Source organism: Oryx dammah, unplaced genomic scaffold (genome assembly GCF_014754425.2).
Source record: "Oryx dammah isolate SB20612 unplaced genomic scaffold, SCBI_Odam_1.1 HiC_scaffold_22, whole genome shotgun sequence".
Classification (NCBI taxonomy): Eukaryota; Metazoa; Chordata; class Mammalia; order Artiodactyla; family Bovidae; genus Oryx; species Oryx dammah.
This window is the reverse complement of record NW_024070206.1, coordinates 38,422,625-38,434,910: the sequence shown is the minus strand read 5'-3', so window position 1 is coordinate 38,434,910 and position 12,286 is coordinate 38,422,625. Positions and strand designations below refer to the sequence as shown.

Genomic DNA, 12,286 nt, shown 5'->3' with positions numbered 1-12,286 from the left:
GTAAGATTTATTTTTTCAGCTTAAACTATGACCAGAGTATAGAATGCATGAGGAGAAGTGACAGAAGATGTGGCTGGAAAGATTGTTCTCAAACTCTGAAGGGCTTTAGATGCCAGGAGCTTTGCGTTTTGTTCTATAGGAAATAAGAAATCTCAGGAGATTTTAAAGAGAAATCAACATGATAAGTGATTTTTAAAAGATACATTTGAGGAGATGTGGACAAGAAGTGAAGGGGCAAACACTGGTCAGAAGGTTATCACAGCAGCCCAGAGGAGGGATTATGGGGCTCTGTATTATGTATTAGCAATGAGTGCTTCTCAGATGTGTGCCAATGAGGGTCATTTCCAAGATGGAGTTGAGAGGGCTTGGGTATTATTTGACTGAGAGAAACCTGTGTAAGAGAAGAAAAAAATCTTGGCATGGTGTAGTAAATAGAACAAGAAACATTGGTAATAGAATAGGTGTTATTTTGTTTTTTAATTAAAAACTTTTGCAAGGGGTCTCTGGAGGAAGGAGAAAATAAATTAATTTCAGAGTATTAAATGGATGTAACTGAATACTAAGAAATTCAGGCACGAACCTAAGAGGGAAGGCAGGAACTGGAAGTGAGAATTTAAGAGTAACATTTACATTACATAGGTAATATCAGAAACCACATCTGCTATAGAATCACAAGCTAGAGTATTGTAACTCTCTTACCAAAAGGGAATATTGTATTAAAGAAGATATAGAAAAAAAATGATTTAAGGAAGTTGTTATTTAAATTGAAAAAGCCCAATTGCAAATAAAAGGATTTTGTAAAAAAATGTTTTGAATTGTTCTAAGTGTAGATTGTTAAAAATAACTAAAGATGAATACTGAAGCAAAACCAAGATACCATGACTGAAATAAAATCTTTCTTATTCATAAACTTGATTACAATTTAATGTAATACCAGTTTGGTACTGCTTGGTTAAAACTGAAAGAATTTTCTGAGGTGAAAAATATTATGCTATACGTATGAAAACTAGTGACCAAAACAGTTATATCTGCAATCAGATTTTATGACCTCGAAGGAATATTACTTTTAAATTTTCATTTCGATCATATTAACAACAGAACTCAAAATTAAGTATTAGAAACCTATAGAAAAAAGTCATCTTTTTTTAATTTGATATTTTTGGTCTGTAACTAAATAGCATAGTGTTACATTTAAGATTGCAATTTAAAAGTGTTAATTCTCAACCCTTGTTTGTAATTATAAAATGTTATGACCATCAGGAAGAATTTGAGAGTAAATAGGTTAGCAGTGTAGTAGGTTACTTCTTGCCAGCCACGTATCTTTGTATATCAGGTGAAGGACTGTATTTTTTCTGTATTTTTCTTTAAGTCAATAGTTCTCAAGCATTTATTGTTCATAAAATTATGTCTGTGTGTGTGTGTGTGTGTGTGTGTGTGTGTGTGTGTAAATATTACCAGTTTGTTAACATAACTTGTCTGGGAACACTTTGTTCAAACTCTTGGTGAAAGCTCTCCTGCTATGACTTTGGTTTCTCAGGTTGGAAACAAAATCTATCTTCTCTGTTATTTCAGATCTTATCATTATAATATTTAGATTTTGTCAAAATATGTCTTCCATTGTTACCTTTCCTAGTGGGTTTGGCAGCATCTTTGCAAAGAGCCATCTTCTCAGTCTTCTGTGTTGGCCTCTTGATCGTTTGTGTGGCCAAGTGGAAACTGCGTGGATGCTCTTAACTATATGAAAGAAGTTACTGCCTGAGTGTTATTATATACATGAGTGAGTGTGTGTGTGTGTGTGTGTGTGTGTGTTTTGATGGCATCATAAATCACTTCTTATCATCGTAAGTAGTAAGCACATTTACATTACGTGCAGAATGTTTTTCCTTAGCAAGAAAGCAGTTTAAATTAGAGCTCTGGTTCTCTCGGATCTTTTTATGAATTTCACTGCAAATTCTTATCCACATGTGCTTAGTTCTGAAACACTTGCTATGAAGTGGAAGAAGAGACACTTTTAGAAGGTAGAGAGGTTTTCCAGCACTTTATACATGAAATAAATTGCAGTCCCTCGCATCATCCATAATTGAAGAGCAAAGAAAATTTAGAGCAGTAACTTAAGTAAAAATGCTACTATCATACTGACTACAAAGACCTTGTAAAGACAGGAGAAATCAAGCAACAATCTTAAAGGAAGTTCAAGTAAATTGATGCCTAAATGATATACATATTTTGCAGAGATAAACTTGTTTGAGGTCTATGCAATTTTTTTTTAACCTTAAAAAAGCTCATCACTTGTACCTAGATCATCTCAATGATGAACTAAAAGTATAATTTCACATTGACGCAAAATGCCTTTCATCTCCAATTGCTATAACAATGTAAGGTAAAGGAAAACAGAAGAAAAATATTGCTGAATCAAGCAGAAAACTTTCTGCCATTTGCTGATAATATTTATAGGCAGAGAAAAGTTAATGAAAATATGCAGCATATTTAACAGATAGTAGAGAGTATAAAATCTAAGAAAAATTTAAGTTCTTGGGAGATATAAATGCAATGTTTTTGAAACCTATTGTCAAAAGTTGAGTAGAATCAGGCAAATTTAATTTTAAAAAATGTCTATATAAGATACATGTGTAAAGGATTCCTTTGTCATTTGAAGTGACTTAGGAATTCAATTTATATTGTCCACATACCAGATCAGGTTCAGCAAACTCAAGTTTGTCCTGTCCAGTTTCTATAGGTAGAGTACAAAGGATACGGGCCAATCTTCCCAAACAGTGTGTGAATGAGAGGGTCACAAGCAAGCAATGCCTACTCTTCTAAATAATTTCCAGTCTTGCCCTCCATCTATAAATAATTATCTGTCCTAGTCTAAGCCCAATTTTTCAAATTTGAATTGCATACTTATATACATAAAGCAGATATCTATTGATAAGACCAGACCCTAATTATAGAAGTCACCATAACTGTTTCATCTGTTGTATATTTTTAATCAAAAGAAATCTGAATCAAAACAATTCTGCATTGTCTCGTACAATGCTGGCAATGCTGGTGGTCATTTCATCATGTTGATGCATCACTATTATGGAATTTTTAAGAAAATTTGAACTATGTCCTATAAAATCTGGGACAGGATTTTTCAGGTTTCTGATGAATAAAATGTGTTTTATTGCCTAGATATTTAGTCTTGTAGGATATTAATTTATTCCTCTTTTGAAAATAATCTTCATAGCAACCTAGGGGCAAGCTGTCAACTTTAAAAACTTTAGGAGCTAATGATTATTAAAAGTTGCTTATAAAGATAAAATGTGACTCCAGGGAATATTTATTTTTTATGTCATTAGAATCTAGGCTTCTTTGAAACCAATAATAGTAATCACTCAAGTGAAAAACATGAATTAACTTTATATTACACTTTTGCCCAAAATATACTGCTGAACAGATTCTATTGGGATTTTGATACTTTATATTTCTCAACATATAGTGGACTACCAAAACATTAATAGTGAAAATCTATGTTTGAATACAAATGATTCCCTACAAGGCTTATTTTGATTATTCATGGAATTAATTATCTGCCTGCTCAGTGCAGTTTCTGTGGTTTGGAATAACAGTTAATATTGAAAAGACTGAGGCACATTTAAAAAGTAGCATGTTTAATAATTCAAACTAATTTCATCACACAAAGAATCAGAGAGAAAATATTGTGGGAGACAATGCCTTCTTCCTTCTCCCTTTCTAGTCATCAAGAAACTCTTCTCCAATAGGTGTATTTTATTGTCATTTTCCAAACCCAGAAAAATAAATTGGGAATGTATCATAGGAGCCACTGATTTTTTTAAACTAGAAACTCCAGTTTTATCATGTTGCCCAACCTGTTTTCAACCAGAAAACTAGGAAGTTACCCTAATGGTGGAATTGTTTGAGGCTAGCCTCTTCTCAGTTAAAGTGAAAGTCGCTCAGTCATGTCTGACTCTTTGCGACCCCATGGACTGTACGGTCCGTGGAATTCTCCAGGCAAGAATACTGGAGTGGGTAGCCGTTCCCTTCTCCAGGGGAATTTTCCCAACCCAAGGATCAAACCCAGGTCTCTTACATTGCAGACCTATTCTTTGCCAGCTGAGCCACCAGGGAAGCCCAGCCTCTTCTCTAGAACCTCAAAGTTGCTTTGAAGTATAGAATATTTTGCCTTCTTTCAAAGTTGCAATGGCTACATATCTCTACAGAAAAAAATACTGCACAGCCCAGTGGTTTTCACTCTCCCAACAATTTCCAGTATTGTCAGCCATATGCGCATTTTTATGCAAGGGATTCCCCAGAACCATTCCCCGAATTCTGCATGACTCAATCACCTAATGAACAACTCCCGACCTCTCCTTCTCCCAGGCCCTTGCAACCACCATTCTACTTTGTTTCTGTGTGCTTGGCTAATTTATCTAAAATAAGGGGAATTATGGAATGTTTATCTTTTGGTGATAGGCTTATTTCACTTAGCATTATATCCTCAAGATTCATTCATGTGGTAGGCTATGACAGGGTTTTCTTCTTTTCTTGAGACTGAATATATTGCATTGTATTTATATACCATAATTTTTAGCTATTCATCTGTCAGTGGACATTTAGGCTACTTCCTTTTCTTTGCTATTGTGAACAACTCTCTTCATGTAATTTTAAATTCAGTTGGAAATTGTAAATTGCTCCATCTCCAATCTGTCTCACATTGTTACTTTGCTTTCCTTTTTTTAGTTTTCAGCAAAGTTGTTGAAAATGTACATATGTACTGATTTAATGTTGACTGTATTTTTCTTGTTCAGTGCAGACACGTAGATAACAATAAGATAGTCCTGTTCAAGATGAAATAGTGTGGTGATTTGATACATAATGAAATGCTATTGTCATTGCAGGATGAGTCTGCTCCAACAGACAAACAGTGTAAACCGGAGGCAGCCCAGGGCACTTACTCAACCTCAGCTGTTTCAGGCTCCCAGGAGGTGTTGTACATCAACGGAAATGGGACCTACAGTTACCATAGTTACCGAGGGCTCGGAGGGGGCCTGCTAAATCTGAATGATGCATCTAGTAGTGGTGAGTCTTTATCACATATTATGTTTTTCTGTCAATTTGTGGGTATTAAATTCCCTAAACTTGAGAGGGAAAAATGGAATGAAATGTTATAAGCAATAGTCAGTGCCAGTCTGCTGAAAACAAGACCATTTAACACATAATGTCTACCTGCCTACAAGGACATCTCCCTATTCCGTTGCTGTTTTTCTATATATATATGTAGCAGCACTATTAAGCAACTGAACAATTGCTGTTTTAAACTCAAAAATCTCAACTAGAGAAATAGCAATTTTTTTTAACCAAATAGTCACACATTCTTTCTGTGAAGCTGTAATGTACTATTTGTCAAAAATAATGACGCATTTTCTCAATGTTCAAAGAGGTTTTTAATTTGGAAAATTTGAGGTATGGGGAACTTTATTGATTTATTGAAACATTCACAGTTGTTTTAAGTAAGAAGATACAAACTGAAACAACACACAGAAACAAACCATGGATCTCTAGTCACGAGCTTCTCAATGACAATGGTGGGTTCCACCAGCAGTGGTGAAATTTTAGGAATTTCTTGAGCTTATATACTAGAATAAATTCCATATGTGTAATATAAAGTCATACATCTATTAGGAATAATATACATGGGTGAATTTCCTATTACTGGGTTGTAGGAAAAGTTTTCCTAAACTATACTTAAAATCCAGGGGAAAATATCTTCTATCATATATACACACACAACAAAATACGTAAAGTAAAAATTAAATGATAAACTGTAAAATTACTAGCTACCAAGACTACAAAGAGTTAATAGGCCAATACATGAAGGTCTTCTAAAAAGAAAGGAATACTCAAAACTACATATTTAATAAATAAGGCTATAAATATGAACATGTAATTCTCATAGAAAGCAATGCAAATGACCTTCAATCCAGGTATAGCTACTCAAACTCACTTCTAGTAAGAGAAATGCAGCTTCTATCTGTCAGATTAACAAAAGTCCAAATACTTACCAAATATTTCTTTGACTAGGCTGTGGGAAATGAGTATATTTGCCTGTAGAAATGCAAGAAACTTGGAGTAAACTTGACAATATCTAACAAAATTGAATACTCATTTGCCATTTGACCCAGCAGTTTCTTTAGGAATCTCTTGTTAGCAGTTTACTCAAAGACACACCGGCAAAAGCATAAGACATATCCACTTGGCTATTTGTTTGTTGCAGTGTTATTTATAAATGCACAAAAAAAGCTTACCAATAAAAATGTCCATCAGGAGATGGCTAGTCAATTCAATTATACTGCATCCACATAAGAAAGTAACCTGAAGTTATAAAAAGTAAAGAAAAATAGCTTTATATACTCTCAATAGTGAAAAATATTTATAGTATGCTGCTGCTGCTAAGTCGCTTCAGTCCTGTCCGACTCTGTGCGACCCCATAGAAGGCAGGCTACCAGGCTCCCCCGTCCCTGGGATTCTCCAGGCAAGAACACTGGAGTGGCTTGCCATTTCCTTCTCCAGTGCATGAAAGTGAAAAGTGAAAGTGAAGTTGCTCAGTCGTGTCTGACTTTTAGTGACCCCATGGACTGCAGCCTACCAAGCTCCTCTGTCCATGGGAGTTTCCAGGCAAGAGTACTGGAGTGGGGTGCCATTGCCTTCTCCGTATAGTATGCTAACATTCATTAAAGAATATATAGAGAGAGACTGGAATGGAAAACAAACAGAATAAAGAAAGGACTATAAGCCAGAATTATTCTCTGATTACAGTTGGTTGTGGGTTTTCCTTTTACTTTTTTTTGGTAACTTTGAAGATTTTATTTTGTATTGGGGTATAGCCAATTAACAATGTTGTGGTAGTTTCAGGTGAATAATGAGGGGACTCAGCCATACATATACATGGAAGAGAATGGATACATGTATTTGTATGAATGAGTACACTTGGTTTTTATACTTTGTTTTTTAAATTTAACTGAAACAATTTACATAATTATGGAATAATCTGATCTGAAGAATCCCTAGTATTGAAAGAAAAATTATGCAAATGAACTTTATCTGTTTAATAAGTGGTTGACATAACCCCATAGAGAGGAACTTTTCCAAGTGATCTCAACAGTCATAATTTGATGCCACAGTGTGAAAGCTTATGATAAAACCTTAAACTATTTTCAGTAATCATATAATTATGTTGGAACTGTTGTCTGTGTATTATAGTTAAGAACGAATTTGTAATTATGTTGGTATCAGTGAAAGATGGAATTTTCAGCAGCGGGCAAAGTAGATACAGATGTGAAATCAATAAATTGAAGCAAAAACTCCATAATTTTGTAGTTGAATTTGGTAGTATTATAACTGAGAGCTCAGTGTAGTTTGGTTTTAAAAGAAAAACATACTTCCTATCTTTTCTGCTGAAAATGTGTGGAAACAAACACCAGTTTGAAATTTGAACTTAGGCTTGGTGAGTTTTTAATATATTGGGGAGGTAATTGTATTATTATAATACTATCAAATGGGTATATACTCTAGAAAATTACCTATTTTTACAATACTAGAAATATGCTCCCAGTGTCTCCTGGAATGATTCTGCTGGAAGGCTGGGGCTCTTTTGTCTGCCTTAGAATTAAAAGTCCTCTAAGGACAGAGTCACTGAACATTAGTCCGTATCAACTGACCACCAGCTCAAAAGAGTGGTACCTGAAGAGGAAGAGAAAAAAAAGCAGCTTATTTGAGGGGGGGAGGAGTTTCAAGTGTATATTCATCTTTTCAAAATCCAACTAGTGAGTCATCTTAGCTGTTTTCAATGTTTATTTTTATTTGAACAACAAATCAGCAGGAAAGGGGAAGTCTAATACCAGAAATGGAAAACGTACACAAAAGGTAAGCCTTCTTTTAGGCTATAAAGCTAGAAACAGTAACACTTCTTTTTAAATATTTTACATAGCAAGTAAAAATTGATAGGTAGCTCAGAACTTAACCACCAAATCAAAAAATTGGTGGAAGGGAGAAGAGTCACTAAAGATAAGAATGACATGATTTTTTTGTCTTCTAGATTTAAAAAGATTGTTCATTTATGAGATTAATTTATTGAACATAAATTAATAACACTAACTACCACTTCTGAATCATTATGGTGTTTCCATGTAGTCTCTGATTAATCCTTATACAATCCTATGAGATATATTCTGCAATTTGGGGGAAACTTTTTACAAAACTGAACTTGCCCCCACTTGAAAAAATCATGCGTAGGTACCACTTCCTTTTTTTCTAATGTGATTGAAACCTATTTTGTGAGGTTGAGAGAAGATGAGTGACTTGCCCCAAATCCCTCCTTAATAAGGGAAGGGAAGGGGCCAGAATTTGACAAGCATTCTGACATCAGAGGCCACATGCTCTGTGAAGTAAGAGTGAAGTAAGCCAGAAAGAAAAGCTGAGCTGGCAATCTGTAATGGAATATAATGGAAGCAAGAAAGGAAGGAAGTGACAGCCCCTGGTAAATACTAATCTCCTTTCTCTGGAAACTCTCCCAGCCTGGAAATTTCATACAAATGAATGAATCAGTCATACAATATGTTGTCTTCTGTGTCTGGCTTCTTTCACTTAGAATCTGTTTTCAAGGTACATCTATGTTAGAGCATGTATCAATGCTTCATTTTTTACTGCCAAATGATGTTCCATTCTGTGGATATGTCATATTTTGTGTAGCAATATATCAATTGTTTAGTTCAGTTGATGGGCACTTGGTGTTTTCCACTTTAGGGTTACTATGAATAATGCTGTTATACACATTTACATAAAATGTTGTATATATATGTTATCAGTTATTTGGGGGAATACCTGAGAGTGGAATTGCTGGTACATACATGTGGTCCATGTTTAACATTTTATTTTTTTTTATATTTTATTTTATTTTATTTTTACTTTACAATACTGTATTGGTTTTGCCATATATTGACATGAATCCGCCACGGGTGTATATGAGTTCCCAATCCTGAACCCCTCTCCCACCACCCTCCCCATATCATCTCTCTGGGTCATCCCAGTGCACCAGCCCCAAGAATCCTGTATCCTGTATCAAACCTATAATGGCAATTCGTTTCTTACATGATAGTATAATGCCACTCTCCCAAATCATCCCACCCTCTCCCTCTTCCACGGAATCCAAAAGTGTGTTCTATACATCTGTGTCTCTTTTGCTGTCTTGCATATAGGGTTATCATTACCATCTTTCTAAATTCCATATATATGTGTTAGTATACTGTATTGATGTTTTTCTTTCTGGCTTACTTCACTCTATATAATCGGCTCCAGTTTCATCCACCTCATTAGAACTGATTCAAATGTATTCTTTGTAATGGCTGAGTAATACTCCATTGTGTATATGTACCACAGCTTTCTTGTCCATTCATCTGCTGATGGACATCTAGGTTGCTTCCATGTCCTGGGTATTATAAACAGTGCTGCGATGAACATTGGGGTACACGTGTCTCTTTTCAATTCTGGTTTCCTTGGTGTGTATGCCCAGCAGTGGGATTGCTGGGTCATATGGCAGTTCTATTTCCAGTTTTTTAAGGAATCTCCACACTGTTCTCCATAGTGGCTGTACTAGTTTGCATTCCCACCAACAGTGTAAGAGGGTTCCCTTTTCTCCACACCCTCTCCAGCATTTATTGCTTGTAGACTTTTGGATGGCAGCCATTCTGACTGGTGTGAAATGGTACCTCATTGTGGTTTTGATTTGCATTTCTCTGATAATGAGTGACGTTGAGCATCTTTCAATGTGTTTGTTAGCCATCCGTATGTCTTCTTTGGAGAAATGTCTATTTAGTTCTTCAGCCCATTTTTTGACTGGGTCATTTATTTTTCTGGAATTGACTGAACATGGGCTCTTTCAATTTTTAGAATGTCTCTCAACAAGTCTTACAGTATTTACAAACTTTGCACTTGTTTCATTAATTCTATTGCTAAGTATTCCCCTTTGTGATGCTATTATAGAAGGCGTGTTTTCCTTAAAACATTATTTTATATTTTTTCTATTATTTTGGAATAGTCTGTGAAGTAGTGATATTAATTCTTTAAGTATTTGATAGAATTTGATGATATCTGTGCCTGGGCTTTTCTGGGAGGATTTTGTTTTGTAAATAAACCTCTATTTACTTGTTAGAGGGCTACTTATATTGTATCTTTCTTCTTTAAACTGCAGTTAGGTGGTTTGTATATTTCCAGGAGTTGATCCATTCACCAGAATTACCTAATTTATTGATACAAGTGTTCATGGTCTCCTTTCACAAATCTTTTTATTTTTGTAAGGTCAGTAGTGATGCTGCTAATGTCATTTCTGATTCAAGTTGTCTAAGTGTTCTCTTTCTTCTTGGTGATTCTTGGTAAAGGTTTTGTCAGTTTTCTTGATTGTTTCAAAGAGCAAGCATTTTTCATTGATTTTCTTTACGGCTTTTCTATTCTCTATTTCACTGATTTCTACTCCACTATTTATTGTTTCCTTCACTTTGCTTACATTAAATTTAGTTTGCTCTTTGTTTCCAATGTCTTAACCTGAAAAGTTAAGACATTTATTTGAAGTCTTTTTTTTTATTTTTTTGTATATAGGTATTTGAAAGTGAAAGTCGCTCAGTTGTGTCTGACTCTTTGCGATCCCATGAACTGTAGCCTGCCCAGTTCCTCTGTCCATGGAATTCTCCAGGCAAGAGTACTGGAATGGGTTACAGCTATAAATTTCCTTCTAGGCACTCACTGCCTTACCTGTATTACAAAAGTTTTGGTATGTTGTGTTTTTGCTTTCATTCACCTCAAAGTATCCTGTAATTTCCTTTATAATTTCTTCTTTGATTCATTGATTATTTACACATATGTTGCTTAATTGCCACATAACTGTGAACTTCCCAAATTTCTTTCTGTCAATGACTTTGAAAATTTTCAGTCCTTTCAAATTTATTGAAGCTGGCTTAATGATTCAGAGTATGGTCTATGCTAGAGAATGTTCCACATGTTCCTGAGAAGTATGTATATTCTAACGTTGGTAGTAGGATATTTTGTAAATATGTAGTAGGCCTAGTTGGGTTACAGTGTTGAAGTCTTCTATATTCTTGTTGATCATCTGCCTAGTTTTTGTATCCATTATTGAAAAAATTGGTATTGAGATCTCCAACTACTGTCATTGAATTATTTACTTTTGCCTTCAGTTCTGCCAGTTCTGCCTCATTCATCACTCAGTCATTATGTACGTATATTGTTTATACTGCTTCCCAGGTGACACAGTGGTAAATTCTGCCTGCCAATGCAGGAGACACAGGTTGGATCCCTGGGTGGGGAAGAAGGAGAACGAAATGGCAACCCACTCCACTATTCTTGCCTGGGAAATCCCATGGTCAGAGGAGCCTGGCGGGCTACAGTCCATAGGGTCTCAGAGAGTCAGACACAACTCACACACACACAGACACACACACACTGTTTATATTATTATATCTTCCTGACAGACCGATGCTTTGTCATTGTAAAATATTCCTCTTTTTATCTAAAAACTTTATAAAAGTCTATTTTGCCTAATATTAATTACTGATGTAATATCAGGAAAAGAGAATGATAACTTAGATTATTGTGGTGGAACTAAAAATGAAGAGAAGTGGCCAAAACTTTGGACGTGGAAATGACATGTAGAAGAATATAGAAGAAACGTTTACCTCTACTCAAACACAACCAAAATAATTTATCTTCACTACCTAAATGGCAAAATAATTGTTGGAGCCCAATGCCAAGTGAAAATGTGGGGCCTCGTATTTAAGAATGAAGAATTTCAAGACGGTAACAGTAGAGCATTAAACAAAGCGTGAGACACTTTTGAGCGCAATCCTGTGGGACTATATATTTCCTGTCCCATTTTTGTTCCTTTTTTTTTTGTTGTTGTTCCTTTGATTTATTCAGCAAGTTGGAGGAAGCATCATGTTTTCATAAAAAAGGCAGGGAGCTACTGGTAAAGAGAAAGATACTATATACAGTGAGGGAAAAGATTCAAGACACAAGTGAGAATATTTTTGGAGAGTTTTTTTGAGAAGAGAGAACTCTGAAGGAACTGCCAATCAAGAGTAAAACTTGAGAGGAAAATTAAAGGGAAAACTGCTGCTATGGATTATGAATTAGCAGGACTCCAAAAGTTTTCTTGCCTTTCTACCCATTCTCCACAGAGAAATCAGGGTAATCTTTAAGGAAAGGAAAACCTGATCAC

The 12,286-nt window shown here is 35.2% G+C and overlaps 1 protein-coding gene across 3 annotated transcripts in view; it reads left to right on the top strand.

The window, feature by feature from the left end:
- NOL4 (nucleolar protein 4) overlaps window positions 1-12,286 on the top strand; it is a 467,787-nt gene that overhangs the window by 383,600 nt on the left and 71,901 nt on the right. For all 3 annotated transcript variants that reach the window (XM_040264815.1, XM_040264814.1, XM_040264816.1), the window contains one exon: window positions 4,902-5,082. In XM_040264815.1, the coding sequence (XP_040120749.1) occupies window positions 4,902-5,082 (181 nt within the window). The remainder of the gene's footprint in view (window positions 1-4,901; window positions 5,083-12,286) is intronic.